This window comes from Thunnus thynnus, chromosome 17 (assembly GCF_963924715.1).
Source record: "Thunnus thynnus chromosome 17, fThuThy2.1, whole genome shotgun sequence".
Lineage (NCBI taxonomy): Eukaryota > Metazoa > Chordata > Actinopteri > Scombriformes > Scombridae > Thunnus > Thunnus thynnus.
The window spans coordinates 11246640-11261777 of NC_089533.1; the positions used below are offsets into that span (position 1 = coordinate 11246640).

Genomic DNA, 15138 nt, shown 5'->3' on the forward strand with positions numbered 1-15138 from the left:
TACTGGACTTGTACAACTCACAGATAATTAATCTTTAAAAACACACAATAAACAATTTAAGAAAGCAAAACTCAACATTACAGCACATGGTGTGACCTGTGACGCACGGGAAAATTCCAATTAGAAAGCCGATCCGTTCGTCTCACGCCAGTAGTTTGTTAATATTCATTAAAGAGTTTTTTCACAAATCAGACTGATAATAATGAATTTAAGGTAAATAGATTATCCTTTTTCAAGTTGATGGCAACAAATATTGCTAAAAAGTGTTTAACATGGAGAATGAAGTCAATTAAAGCCGACGGTCGCTTTATCCCGATAATCAATCTGCAGAAACCAGCAGTGCCACTTTGTTTTGTATACACTGCAAACACGTACAAATCGTGCAGAATGCCAAGATACCAAATTACACTCCACATGTGTTTTGACATGAATTTATGGATTAGTGGTTAGGAAAAAAAAATCACAGATGAAGTTTGGCAAGAGATCAATCTTCCACAGACTTTGTAGAAGGAAAACAAGCTGAAGGTAATGCTGCATGGAAACTCTATCTCTTTCTGTTTTCCTCTCCATTTCCCCCTATTTTAGTTTTAATCTTTTGTCATTCTTATTTATTTATTCTCTACTCCCAGTGACATAGATTAGGCTTACAGTATTGGAGTTTGAGGTTTATCCTAGGCATGTGATATGGTGTTACAAATTGGAAGTATCTCTCTCTCTCCCTCTGCAGGTCATTCTGTGCTTAAATGATGGTGCACTTTTCTTATCATTTAATCACTGTGAGGGTGGAAGGTGAAGTGAAGTAATCTGTCATCACCTTATTCTAGGCCCCGTGAGGCATAGTGAAACCTTATTAATCCTCAAGAGGAGCGAATGAGCATTTAGGATTAGGGAACCTAAAATGGCCTTTCAATTGAGTCTGCCTCCAGTCTGCTCCCTTGTGTTGAAGAACATGCCAGAACAGGACAACAGGCCAACTGTCAGGGGAAATATGCATGTGAAGCTTCAGAGGGAATAGGCGACTGACTCTTTCACTTTGCCAAAAAATGATTTATGTGTGTTTAAAGGGAAAAACACTTTCAAAGCTGTTTTTTTCGAGTATGCTGTCATCATGAAATAACCACCTTACAAATCATCTCAGATCTCACTACATCACTTCTTAATTGGATTGTGATGTCATTTAGTTGTATATTATGTGACAAAAGTTGTTATTAGTTTCTGTCATTGTGATGTTATGAGGATTTTAAGATGAGTGTGAATGATGGTTGTGTATCTAAGTTTGTGGTTTGTGTTTGTGTGTATTGTGGAGCCTGCCAGCTAATTCATTTACACTTAAGTTTACCATTTATAGCTGAATTATAAATGAGCCATAGCTAACACCTACAGTTTTCTCTGCACATGGAGATTATGAGACAACCAACATCTGTCTGCTATACATGAAGAAAAGCTATGTGTTCTCAATGTTAATGGTGAAAAGATTTGGGTGTTTAATGCAGGATGATGTAAAATGGATGTTTTGTCAGTGATTTCAAAACAAGGAAAAGAATTTGACATCCTTAACTGATCAAGAATAAGTATAAAGGAAAGAAAAACAGGCCCTGATCAAATGCATATTTTGCTTGTGGGGTAAATTGTAGGTTAATCTGTTTCAGAGGTTGGTAAAAACCTTTTATCTATGAAAAAACTTCAAGAGAAGCGTGAATTGTACAACCCACTGACTTCTGTTGATCGTATCTCTATGTATCAGACAGCATGTGTTCTTACATAAGAGCTTTCACCAAACCACACCCTCTAAACCCACCCTGCAACAGGTATTCTGGGTTCACCTGGCTGCAGTACAAGAGGGCAGAGTGAGCGCATCAGACAGGATAAGATTGGCTGCTAGATATTTCATCACTACTGCACTATAGCATACTTTAACCAATTATGTTATTTGGAATTAAGAAAGAGCCTTATCCCTGAGCCTTGCTGAAAGGAGCAAGAGCTTTGCTGAGACTGGATGCAGAGCTGTGTTATCAGACATACTGTATTACTCCACAGTCAGTTGCTACACAATGCTTCAATTAACTTGCCAAACCGAGGATGTGGCCATGAGAAAGTGTGTGGAAATTTTGCACTCCACTAAAGGGAACTGCCAGCCTAGTGATAATTATAATCATTAGAGATGAGGAGAGACTAAACTAACTAACATCTAAGGACCATGTCTGTTAAATGAACTACTCAAACAAATATAACCAACTAAATAAACTCAGCGACCACACTAAAGCTCACCCTGTTCCCTTCCTCCACTTCACTGTTAATGTGAAGCACAAAACATCACGATTGTGTTTTGATTGAACAGCCAGACAATTAAGTTAAAGAATGGTATTTTCAGGGGCGCTTAAGGTAAACTGAAATACAATTCAAAACATCAACTTTGATTCCAGCTCTCTGTAAACAAATTTTATTGCAAACTTCCTCAAAAAGTCAGGGACTACGTTGAATTAGGTTAGTGTAGCAGATATTCAGACTACACAAGGAGTTTTAGATAAAGTAAATGATTTGGTCAGAAGAGTCCTGCAACATGGTGCCACAGTGGCTGAATGAACAACCCCCCTTGAAATCCATCTGTGTACTTTGTTTGCCTGAGATCAAATCTAACTGGCACCATGTTGTGTCTCTTTGCTTTCTATTTTCACAACCCTACCTGAAAACCTTTGAATAACCTATACAGTAAGTGGCAGTGTTCTCTATATTTCGGCATGTTTCCAAGATATTCACTGCGACACAAATTGCTGCCTTTATACTTAAATTAACTATGACAATCGGCAAAATTAGTTTTTGAGTCCAAACTGAATTTCACCTTTTAGGTAATACTCTTTAGCAGGCATGAGCCTGAGGATGAAGGAATAAATGATGAGCCGTAGCTAGAATGTATCTCTATAATTGTTTCTAAGAATGCCATTCACTAGCGCTCAGAAATGCCCCATTATGATCTTCAAAGTGTCATTGCTCACAAAACACTCTCTGTAGAGTGTTCATTGTGTGTGGTCTGCAGCTGCAGCAACAGTTTTAACTCTCTTCTTATGGTGCAGCTTGTGGGCAACCCTTTTTTAGCACTTTCTCTCAAATTGTGGTGTTATCCATCTGCCTCAGAACCCCTAAAAACACTTTCCCAGCTCACATCTCTTTAAGTCTTTGCACCAATTCTTTTCTGTTTTTAAGTCTCCCTCCTGCCTGCCGACCCCCAGCCACTCTTTCCCTTCGTTTCTTTCTTCGCTTCTATTCTCATGAAGTTTGCATTCCACACCTCCTCTGCAGACTACACACAAAAGAGCAGAAAGCGCCAATGCTGACCAGTGGCAAACATTCCAGTCCTCGAGGCTCTTTCACACAGCCTAGAATCCTTCATCCCTCCAGTGGCACTGGCCAGTCTGTCTCTTGTCCAAAACTACAGCATGGAGAGGATCAGGAGAGAACAGGAGGGCCAATACATGGGATAGTCAGTCTGATAAATTATCAGTAAAAATAGCAAAATTGGCAAATTTGTTGTATTTCAAGATAATTAAAATATATTGGAATATTTGAAGCCACCAACTGTTTCTTCATTGATTTGTCATAGCAAATAGTTTGATATACATAATAACATTTACGACAGAATCTTTATCTAATCACCCTATCCATCGCTAATTATGATGAGTGAAAACAGACACTGACTTTATAAAGTCAGCTGGAATACCAGTGAAAGTTCCAAGAGCATCTGCTCATGTATCCTTAAAGTATACAGGAAATTGACTATGCAGCTATAAAAGTGGGCTGAGATTGGATAGGGGTGTCAGCTGTCGGTGAGCATGTCTGTGACTTGGACTTCGATAAAGAGGTTACGGATTATTTGGGCCCAGGGCACAGCTGGAGTATTTTCAGGGGTGTCAGGGGGAGCGGTGAAAGTTCTGAGGAAGGCTGTTGAAAACAGACTGCTACAAGGAGGATTACATACTGTAGGTACATGTAGGTATAGAGGTGCAACAGAGAAAGTAGAGAGGAGAAAGGTTGGGGTGAAAAGGGGAGGAGAGTTTACATGGCAAAGCATGTATGGGCTTGTATCCCCTCCTTTTTGTCTCTTTCTTCACTCCTTCTGTGTCTTAGTCCCTCAATCCTCTGAAATTCCACAGCAATAGCTTGGAGGCCGTTAGACATCACTGGCTATCCCTCTTCACCTCCATCCACACCTGTCCACTTTCTCTGGAGGCACAAGGGAAAGCATGCCGAAACGCCGCTGACCTACTCCACTAGCTTATTCCAGTCCTTTTAGCACCAAATCCAGTGGTGGACTGCTCATCTGGAGTACCAGCAGTTTAACTGTCGCTTGACATGGGTCAATGAAATATAATAAAATACAATACTGCAGCTAAGTGACGGTCCAATTTACATGTTCTTGACAGGTGTGTCACAGCAATGCTGTTGTAAAACTAAGTTTGGGCCACCAATGTATCTAATCTATCTAATGTATTGTAGTGTATTAATTACAGCTTCTTGTTTGAGTACAGGTAATTCTAGCTTCAAGGTTGGTCTCTAATGAGTTCTACTAATTAGAACTGACTTAAAATGTATGATTTGGTAGCAAAAAAGCCACAGATTTTATTTATAATTACTGGGTAAGTTGGAGGGCTGATCTGGGTCAAAGGTTCAGGGTCATTCCTCATTCTCTGTGTGTCCCTGACCATGACATTTTCCTACACCTGCTGCTCTGCCATAAAAATTCCACAAAAAAGAACACACATTAGTGGCAATATACACACTGAAATTTTGTCAAATTAAATTTACAGTCACATGAATATTGTACAAGCACAAGGCACTCTATTTTTGGTTGTTTATGATTTGCGTGACCTATTCTGCCTTTTCATTCAATGTCAGTTCCTCTAAGATTGTCAGCCAAAAATGCCTGAAATCCAAAATGTAGCCACATATAAATATATAAACTAAAATGTCACTTCAGTACATGTTTCGCACACTGTCAGTTCAGATTTAAAGCTTCTTTATCTGACAATGCAAATTATACTTTTATCATCTCATTGTAAACTTCTGCTTTCTGGTGAGGGAAATGGGTCATGGCTTAGGGATGTTCTAAATAAGCAGACATCAGCTTTGTGAGACAGCAAGAGGAAATTGGGCCTGAACTCAATGTAAGCTGACAGTCTGCTCTCTTTTGTCAGCATAATAGACAGTTTATCACAAGCAGTGATGAATGAAAGTGCATGAACCAGATTTTTTTATTGCAGACTCTCATATGTTGAGTTATATATATACATCACATGCTTTCATTTTCAAAGCAAGGCTGAACCTGTCTCAACACCTTCAGCCTGCTGGTTACTAGCTGACCCTTGATGGATCAGGACAGGGCTCCACTCATTGTTAAAATATTCTCTCCCCTGGGAGAATATCTCCTTTCAAAGTTATGACGGAAATGAATAGCTGCTCTTGACGATGGAGGTCTGTCCATATGTAACCTTACTTTACCCTCAGAGGAGACAAACAAGCTAGGAAACTCAGACATCTGTTCTCTCCCACTGTTCTCTCTGCTGGTCCGTGTGTGTCCTCTGCTTTCACCTGTTCTCTTGTCATGTCCTTATGGTGACCTTGATGCTTCACACTGTGTTAACTTGTTAAAATGGAAATGGGGTTAAAGGGGTTAACCAGAGGGGAGGATTACAACAGGGGGTCCTGCATTCATCAATATGTGCTTGTGTTTGAAACTGTTTTATAGGGAAGAAATGTTTTGTTTCAGAAAATAGTCATATCAGTGGAATACATAATCACATTTCAAAAGCTGGGGAGCAAATACCAACAGAGAATACACATAAAGTCGTGTAATCTATGTAAGTAGACTGTAAATTTTGATATGGAAATAGTGTAAAAAATAATAATACTAAATTGTATACTAAAAGTCCTCTTGAACTCTTTTCAAAAGAGAACAACTGAGAGTCAACTGAGCTGTGTAAAGTCCAGCATAATAATCCCTGTTCAGATCAGCTCGCCAAAACAGAACCAAATAATCTAATTATCCCATCATTTAATTAATGCATTAAATGCATTATATATTTTAAAACTTTAAGTTAATTTTTACAGTTAACAAATATCAAACACAAGAGGACTGAAAATCAAATCAGAAAACATCCTTAATTGGGGAAATCAGCAGTTGTGTGTCATGTAGGCTTTTGTAAGTGGATGCAAAAACAGTTTAAGTGAGTTAAAAGGATATAAATTACTTTCACCAAATCATTCACTCACTGATTACTCTAGATTGCTCTTTGGACCATCCTTTAAGCTGATTCATGCTTTGGTCTTAAAAGATATAGGGAATAGGACACATAAACATAAATGCTATACTATATAATCTTTCACCCTTTACAGATTGATTGCATCACATCTCATATTTAGCAACAGGCCCAAACATGGACCCAGACTCTGACTCTTGCACTATGGTCTTTCACCAGAAAAAAAGAAAGAAGTTTGGTTTGAGATCTTATCAGAGGCACTTTGACCCCTTTCAACATCTGTCAATAACAGGATCCACCAATCGCCATGATGGGCAATTGCTCATCAACAAACCAAACTGATACTGACAAGCAAAACAAGATCATTCTTGTCTTTAGTTGATGTTTGGATTATAGTGATCGAATTAACATAATGTATTTGATGAGGTGCTATGCGTTCAGTAGTGCCTCTTTAGATGTGCTGCACCTTTCCTTACCACCAGATGGCAGTACAGTACAGCGCATTAAATTACTGTAAACATTACCTTCCAAAATTAGGGTCAGCAATGGATGACTAGTTTTATAAATAAACTGGGGCTGAGCAACAAGCAATTACTGTGGGTTTATAGTCTGGGTAACAACAACGAGCAATAACTATTATTATTATTATTATTATTATTATTATTATTATTATAACGACTATTACTTTTATTTGTATAATTGTTGTTGTTGTTGTTGTTGTTGTTGTTGTTACTGCTGCTGCTGTTATGATTATTGTATGAGATCAAACTACTTAAGAGATCATTTAAGATTTTGTATTTAATGACATTTATAGATTGAATTTAAAGATAAAAAATGAAAATATAAGACATTGCTGGCTACTATTAAATATGTAAGGACTAAATTTGTAAGTCCTTGTAAGAATATTAACTATAACATAGTAAAGCAGAAACATCATGAGCTATGTGAATACTGTATGTATATTAGCACACGGTGATTTGTCGTTGGGGTCACCAGCTCAGAAATCAAATAAGCACTGCCCCCTCTATAACGCGCACGTGCGCGCATGCACGGCACACACATTTTTAAGGAATTAACTTCATTTTAAAGGCAGGCGGTACCTATCAAGTTTAAAAAACTTGCCTACAAGGGGGTGTTTGCCATGCCACGTCGTTTTTTGGTTAGTGATTTTATCGAACATGTGACTGAATTAGACGCTCACATGGCTGCCGTGGCTGCATGATCCGCTTTAGTTTTTTAAAGTCCGATAATCGGTAGCTCCCTCGGCAGCGACCATCCGGAGCAGAGGACCGCTGAAAAACACAGCGCCTATCCGGACAAATCATGGCGAACAGCGGGCAGAAAGTTGTGCTGATCACCGGCTGCTCCTCCGGCATCGGGTTACGAATCGCCGTCACGCTGGCCAAAGATGAAAAGAAGCGTTACCATGGTAAATGCGCTTTCTTCTACATTGTTTCTTTGATCGGACCTATTAGCAGTAAGCCTAGTGTGGTTCGCTTGAAAACCTATTCCGTGTTTACTTTTCCCTGCAAAGCTCTGCTGTTGCACCAAGCCTCCTTTACGCACAAAGTTCGGTTGAGTTTCATGCGCAACGCTCCGTCTTAACGCAAATAAGTGATTTAGTGTAGTGTCCACTGAAATAACTAACCCTAGTGATATCGTATCCATATCCTTTTGTGAGTACTGGGATTCAGTCGCCCCTTTGGTTCAACTATTATCATCTGAAAGCGCAGTTTCCAGGGTAGGGCTCTGGAAGGATGCCGCTTGCCAGGCGGAATCATAAAAGGAGGCTTGTCAGTTCTCTTTCAAGTGACTTCTCCAGCACAAAGCCCCCTTTTTATAGCAGTGAATTGTTGACCGCCTGCTCCGGTTTAGTGCCGTGTCTAATGTGCCTATAGTCCCCTCACTGGAGCGAGTGTTGAAAGGGGGACAAAGTTTGAGACCTGTACAAGCGAGGGTTCACTCTAAAGCAAGGACCTTGTTTGAAGTCTTCATTGGTGCACAGTAGAGTTAGGGTGTCCTACTCTGACATTGTTGGTCTATGCATCTCCTCTCCTGCTTCCCAGCCATCATTAATGTCACTCTAGGTATTGGGGACCCAAAAGCCTCAGATAGAATTACATTAGACCATCTTCCCACCCCCACCCCTGTTGGTAAGAGTTTGCCTTCAAGACCCCCCCTGTGACAAGAGTTTGCTGTTAGATGTGACTTTATCCAGAATTACATAATGGCTGAGTTAACAGTGAAACTCACAATAAGTCATCTTATTCATTGTCTTATTAAACTAATTTTAGCCAAGTTAAGACATCGCTGTTCCCGTTTCTCCACTGTGCAAGGGTTAGTTCAAGTTTTCTTTTTCTCAGGAGGGGGGGGGGCACTGGGGTCTGGTGGGATTTATTACTGAAAAATAAATGAGCAAAACAATAGCGATTAACTGTTCCCTTAACACTGGTTTTGAACAGATCTTTTCCTTCTGTGTGACCTGCTTTCAAGAAAGCCACCTCTAAGCAATGAAACTGATCTGCTCCATTCCCAGGGTCTTTAGGAAATCCAACAGAGATTAAAATATTGCATTGTGCATAAAGTAATGATTAGTTGCAGTAACATGCAAACTCAGAGAAACTCCAAAAAGACCTCTGTGTATGGAAGGCAGTGTGGTTCATTCAAGAATGTTTAAGCTGCCCAAGAGTAATTCCTCGAGGAGCCACAGGAACAATGGATCTCTTGTTCACTTCTTTACCAATGCGTAAATCTCTTTGTTGCCTCATGGACACCCAGCTCTCAAATCATAAGATTAGACTTAATTAGACATCATGAGGTTGGTTGGACTTCCTTACAGTTAAGAAGTAAAAGAAAAACATCTCATGGTACTCATCTATAAAGCTCTGCGGTTGAAGCTTCCAAACTACCTCACATCTCTTCTCTCATTTAAATCTAGTCACTACAGTACATGATCCAGTAGCTACTTATCCTTGGATATCCCTCATGTACGCACTAATGTTGGCAGAACTGGATTCAGGTACTCTGCTCCTTTTAAATGGAATGAACTTCAAATTCCCCTCTTGAGTCTTACATTCCTCTTGGAGATTTTAAAGCTTTATTATCTGATTCTTTTACCAGATTTTATTTATTCCTTGTTTATTGTGGAGTTGTGTTGTTTCTGTCTGCTTATTGTGTTCTTGTCTTATGAAGGCTTTTTGTTCTTAGGTCTATCTTGGAAAAGAGATCTTAATCTCAATGAGACTTCCTGATTAAATCAATTTTAAATAAAAATAAAATGAGATGTTATCAATGCACATTGTGTATTTGACTACTTGCAAAAACAAGTTGCGTGACGCTTACACAGCAACATTCTCCACAGAATGGTTTCATTCTTAAACATCATGCTATTGCAGAGCAAAGCAAAAACTCCACAGCACAGCAATCTCTCTTCTAATCTTACTTATCCAACCTTGTCTCTGTTCGGACAAGAATCAGGTGAGGGTTTGCTTTTATCTGTCAGGGACAACAGGTAGATTTAGAAGAATGTGTGAATACGAGGTTGTTTACCCCCACTGATCGACATTGTGCAAGAGCTCTGTCTCTTTTCTCTGCTTGATAACGTCAGTCAGCCAAGTAAGCAGAACACACAACGTGGAGGAAGGCATGAAAGCGGAGTCAACACTATGTGGATAGCCACTGTTGCTGGTCATGATAGATTCCCGTGTTGTATGTAGGTTAAAGTTGCTCAGTGTGTAAAGTCCAAAGGAAATTAATTATGTGTGCTGTAAAGCGGCAGGCGTGGTTATTTCAAGGAACTTTGGCCAACACGTCACAACTGTGAGTGTGTGTGTGTGCGTGTTTTTGCTTGGGTGTGTGTTAAGGAAGTGGCTTAGTGGTTCTAAGTAGGTCTTATATCAGAAGTTTCGCAGTCCTGTGTGTCACTTGAGTGGTGTGACACTGGGTCAAGAGGTTTTCTAACCACAGCAAAGGAGGATTATTTAGATATCCTTTGTGATTCTGTATAAAATCATGAATAGTGAAAGTATAGTGTGAAATTTAACAAAAAAAAACAAAAACTGGCTCAAATAAAAATCACCTTAATAGGTTAATTGATAATTTGTGCTCCATGCATTCATGAGGATGTCTTTGCAGTTCTAGGTTATGTTACTGTATAAGTCTAATGAATCTTTTCTGGTACTGTGTATGCCCTTTTTGTAGTTTGAAGTTTGAAGCTATATCATACAAGTAAAATAATACTTTGTGTTTTCATCTCTCTCTTCTCTCCCTATTAGTAATTGCTACCATGCGAGACCTGAAGAAGAAGAACAAGCTAGTGGAGGCAGCAGGAGATGCATATGGAAAGACCTTGATGTTGCTTCCACTAGACGTGTGTAGTGACGAATCAGTCAAGCAGTGCATCAACAATGTTAAGGACCGCCATATTGATATCCTGAGTGAGTGGGACACACCTGAAACTAGGCCTGCATCTCTCATTTAACCCCTTCCCCAGATTCGTACTTCGCCTGTACGGATAAATGTTGATGTATAAACATGTTTTGTTGTGTAACCTTAAATAATTAAGTAATATACTGTGTGACCTTCTTATATGTTTGCAGCAATGATCACCAAATGCATAGAACATTAACCCCCAGCTTTCCAGTTAAACTAGCATGTGTTTAACACAAACAGTAATACTTTCATGAGAGAGAGTAACAGCAAATATCTAACAGACTTGTCCAGTGAAGAAGCAAAATATCACAGTACAATGTTATTACTGTAATACTAATACAACTTTAGGACCAAGCTTTTGAAGATAGAAGAACTGAAATATCTTGAATCTCCATGGTTTTGCAATTTATATTTTGGGTTGGGAAAGTATTGAAATTCCAATGTGACCACCACACTGATATCCTAAGTGAGTAAGAGACAGCTGAAACAAAGCCTACAGCTCCATCTGCCCGTGACACTGTCTTCTACCTGTTCTTTTTCTGACTGTTACAAGTACCACAATCTAACTATTGCAAGTACCACACAAGTCATTTTATGGTAATTTTGTGCTATAGGTGCATTAAACTAGCATTTGCATGCATTTTCAGCGTAATAACTCATGAATAGATTACTCTTTTCAGTTCTTGTGTTGAAACCTTTAGTCTGTATAAAGGTTATATTTATAAATCAGCCTCCATCTTGCTCATTATCCAAAACCCCCTTCACCTAATTACTCAAGACCCAGAAGCCCTTTACCATGGACTGATGTTACATCACACCTTTCTGTTGTTGTCACACACTGACATCTGGTGGCAAGATCAAATAAGGAACTCTGTAATCTGCAGAATAAATGAGGAATGCAGTAGAAAGGCCACATGAACAGTGCATTTTTTTCAATAACAATCATAAATAATAATTACACATCTAAGTGTTTTGATGATTGCAATGTTGGAGATACAAGCAGTGTGTCATCTCTGCGTCTGTGTGTTTCCTGGCAGTTAACAATGCAGGTGTGGGCTTGCTTGGACCTGTGGAGAGCATCAGCATAGAGGAGATGAAAAGAGTATTTGAGACCAACTTCTTCGGTGTGGTTCGCATGATCAAAGAAGTGATGCCAGACATGAAGAAGAGGCGTTCAGGGCACATTGTGGTCATGAGTAGTGTAATGGGTCTTCAGGGTATGTATGTTTGTGTGTAATAAACAATACAGAAGAAAATCTGCAGTGCAGAAAAGTTTGATGCAGGAGCACACATTCAGATAATTACACTTCTAAATGATGGTGGAAAGACATGTTAAAGACTGCAGTTTTAGACGCTTTAGTTTTAGAGAGTAAAGCACTTTTGCTTTATGACTGCAATTGCACTTTTGATACGACATCACTCTTTTATTCTAAGATTAAATTGATGCACTCTACAAGATTACATCTTCTAATCATCTGCAGTGACCTGCAAAAGTTTGGCAGACCAAAGTCTGAAATCTTGAAAATCACTCAGATTGAGCTTTAAATCATAGAGTATGTTCCATGCTTTCAGATATATGAAATTAGTGAAGTTAGAAATAGTTTATAATATCCTGCAAAATGATTCTAGTATCACATTTAATCACATTTGACACATTTAAAACACAATTGCATTTCATTTTATTACAAAAGCATTTTTTAAAACAGAGAAAAAACACTGCTACTGATTTTTGATTGATTTGAATATACACTGCCATTTGTTTTCCAATAGGCCTGCTGACAATCAGTCAATCACTCACTTCATCATCAATTACTCTATTTGTCCCCAGGGAGAAACTGCTTGTGCAGCAGTGTAACACAGAATAAAAACAAACATTGGTGGGGTTAACCTGATTTTCATATCCTGTCTGGCACTTGTATTGTCCTAGGTGACACCTATTGTTTACTTAAGTGTTAGTAACTTAAGCCTTTATGTGCAAATGATGCTTGATTCATGACTGCTGTTAATGAAATACTGTGAATGAATGATAATACAATGCAGTAATGTCATTCTTTATTTCCTGGTTTCTGTTCTCGGTTTAGGAGTGGTGTTCAATGATGTTTACACTGCCTCTAAGTTTGCCATGGAAGGGTTCTGTGAGAGTATGGCGGTGCAACTGATGAAGTTCAATATCCGGTAGGTTATCCTCTTTCCTCTGTTCTTCCTTCACATCTGTCTTTACTTTGTTCTACACATAGTCCCTCACAGGCCTCTCTGTGTCTGATTCCCCTCAGGTTGTCCATGATTGAGCCTGGCCCAGTGCACACTGAGTTTGAGACAAAGATGATGGAGGATGTGGCTAAGATGGAGTATCCAGGTGTAGATGCCGACACAGTTCGTTATTTTAAAGATGTTTACCTGCCATCATCCATAGATATATTTGAAGCCATGGGTCAGACGCCAGAGGACATAGCCAAAGTAAGGAACCAGGTTACACATTTTAAAGGATCTATCTCAGTATTCAAAAATCAATGTTGTGTTTCTCTGATCATTAACTGTTGCAAACATTCAACCAGCCTACAATGCAATAAAATCAGTCCAAACCTTCTTTTTGCTTCTCATCTCTCCAGTGTACTAAAAAGGTTATTGAGTCAAGCAGCCCTCGCTTCAGGAATCTGACCAACAGCCTCTACACACCCATTGTGGCCTTGAAGTATGCAGATGAGACTGGTGGCCTGTCTGTCAACACCTTCTACAACCTACTCTTCAATTTCGGCCCTCTCATGCACATCACCATGAGCATCCTCAAGTGCCTGACGTGCAGCTGCCTGCGCAGACGCACCATTTCACCTAACTGAGGAGAGTGTCCAATCCTGCCCCTTACCCTGTGTTGTTTACCCCACCCAGTTCCTTTTGCCTTTTCCTGAGGTTTTGGGCTAAGCAGGTAGACTAGAAACAGTAACTATGGAGAGAGGAGGCGCCTTTTAGTTCAAAGACACTACCATGATAAGCTTTGCAGGACAACATGCACAATTGCACAAGTTTGTCACAGATATGTTGTATGCAGGATGAACTCATGTACACACACACAAACATACATACATGAAAACAGAAATACAAGCAACACACACACCTTTATTGGATTATTGTACATACATATTATAAAGAGAAGGCCATGCCTTACATATTGCAATATGGGAGGAACTGAATAGTGTAAGTGGTTAGATGTCTACATCGTTTTAAAGAGATCACACAGAGAGGACTTGTGATATGAGTCCCATGGACAGACAACAAAGCACAAAAATGAACTCAGTTACAGAGAGAAACAATAAAATTATAGAGAAATAATAAAGCTATAACTTGTAGCCTAAATAACTGTACACTCAGGCTCACCAGAGTTGTAACATGTATGACAGAGTCAGAAAGAATATATCTGCATTTATTGTGTTGTGCCCTTAATTTCATGTTCGCCTTAACATAGTGTTCTCATGGTCATAACTGCTGTTGAATCATATTTTTAATCTTTTGATAAACTGAATGTTTTTGATTTTAAAGGTTTGTGAAGGGGTAGATCATACAGTATATTTTTAATCTAGCTACTTGATTTTGAAATAAACATAATTCTGATTTATCCTCAGAGGTATTTTTTGTTTTTTTAAGGATATCAATAACAAAATGTGACCGTTTTGACTAATAGATGCTTATTCATTCTATAACTTCTGCAAGGGGTTTATCTCTGTCTGCAAAACTCCCTGGGTACCAAGAGGGGGCAGTATTTCACTGTTTTATCCCAGGGAGCCGACCAGTGGGGTCACCAGCAAGCAGTGTTTAAGCTGTTGTGTATAGGAATTTATCCTCAGTGGCCTGAGATAGACAGGTGCAACAGAGGTGAATGATTAAAATCTTTAGATTGTACATTCTTGCAGACACTGGTCATCTTGTTTTTTATAAGCAAATTTCATTGGATTTGAAACAATAAATGTTTCAGCACATCAATTCATATTGATAACTTTGAAAGGTTTATTTGGAAAGATAAATATTCCCTGGTGGTAAGCGTTATAGAAAGTTTTCATGTGACAGCAGGATCTCAGATATGTAAGAGCAACGAAACTATTAAGGTCATATTCAGGTAAAGACACACATAAGACCATTTTGTAGCTTTATAGCTCAAAGTGTCAGAGGAGGTTGGCTCTACTGCTCAAGACATTTTTAAAAACTTAAGGTTAAAAACACTAAAATAATTTGTGAAGAATGCAGGAGCACTAGAATGACAGTTTTGCAGTGTAGACTTTATTTCATAGCTGATGTTTCAGGAGCAATGACCCTTCAGAGCTAAGGCCTCTTGCAGAGTTTGTACTTGTTTTTGCATTTGCGTGTTTGTTAATGTGCACATGCGCACACATTAGCATGTGTTTGCATGCATGCATGCGTGCGTGTGTTCGTGTGTGTGAATACGTTCTATGTGCATGTCTATGGG

General features: G+C 39.0%; 1 protein-coding gene across 1 annotated transcript; it reads left to right on the forward strand.

Annotated features, from left to right (window-relative positions):
- Window positions 1–7290: 7290 nt before the first annotated feature.
- On the forward strand, window positions 7291–14292 carry rdh8a (retinol dehydrogenase 8a). Its single transcript, XM_067570368.1, has 6 exons — window positions 7291–7680; window positions 10526–10687; window positions 11720–11899; window positions 12764–12857; window positions 12956–13139; window positions 13292–14292. The coding sequence occupies exons 1-6, from the start codon at window positions 7575–7577 to the stop codon at window positions 13517–13519; spliced, it is 954 nt and encodes a 317-aa protein (XP_067426469.1). The 5' UTR covers window positions 7291–7574; the 3' UTR covers window positions 13520–14292.
- Window positions 14293–15138: the final 846 nt, after the last annotated feature.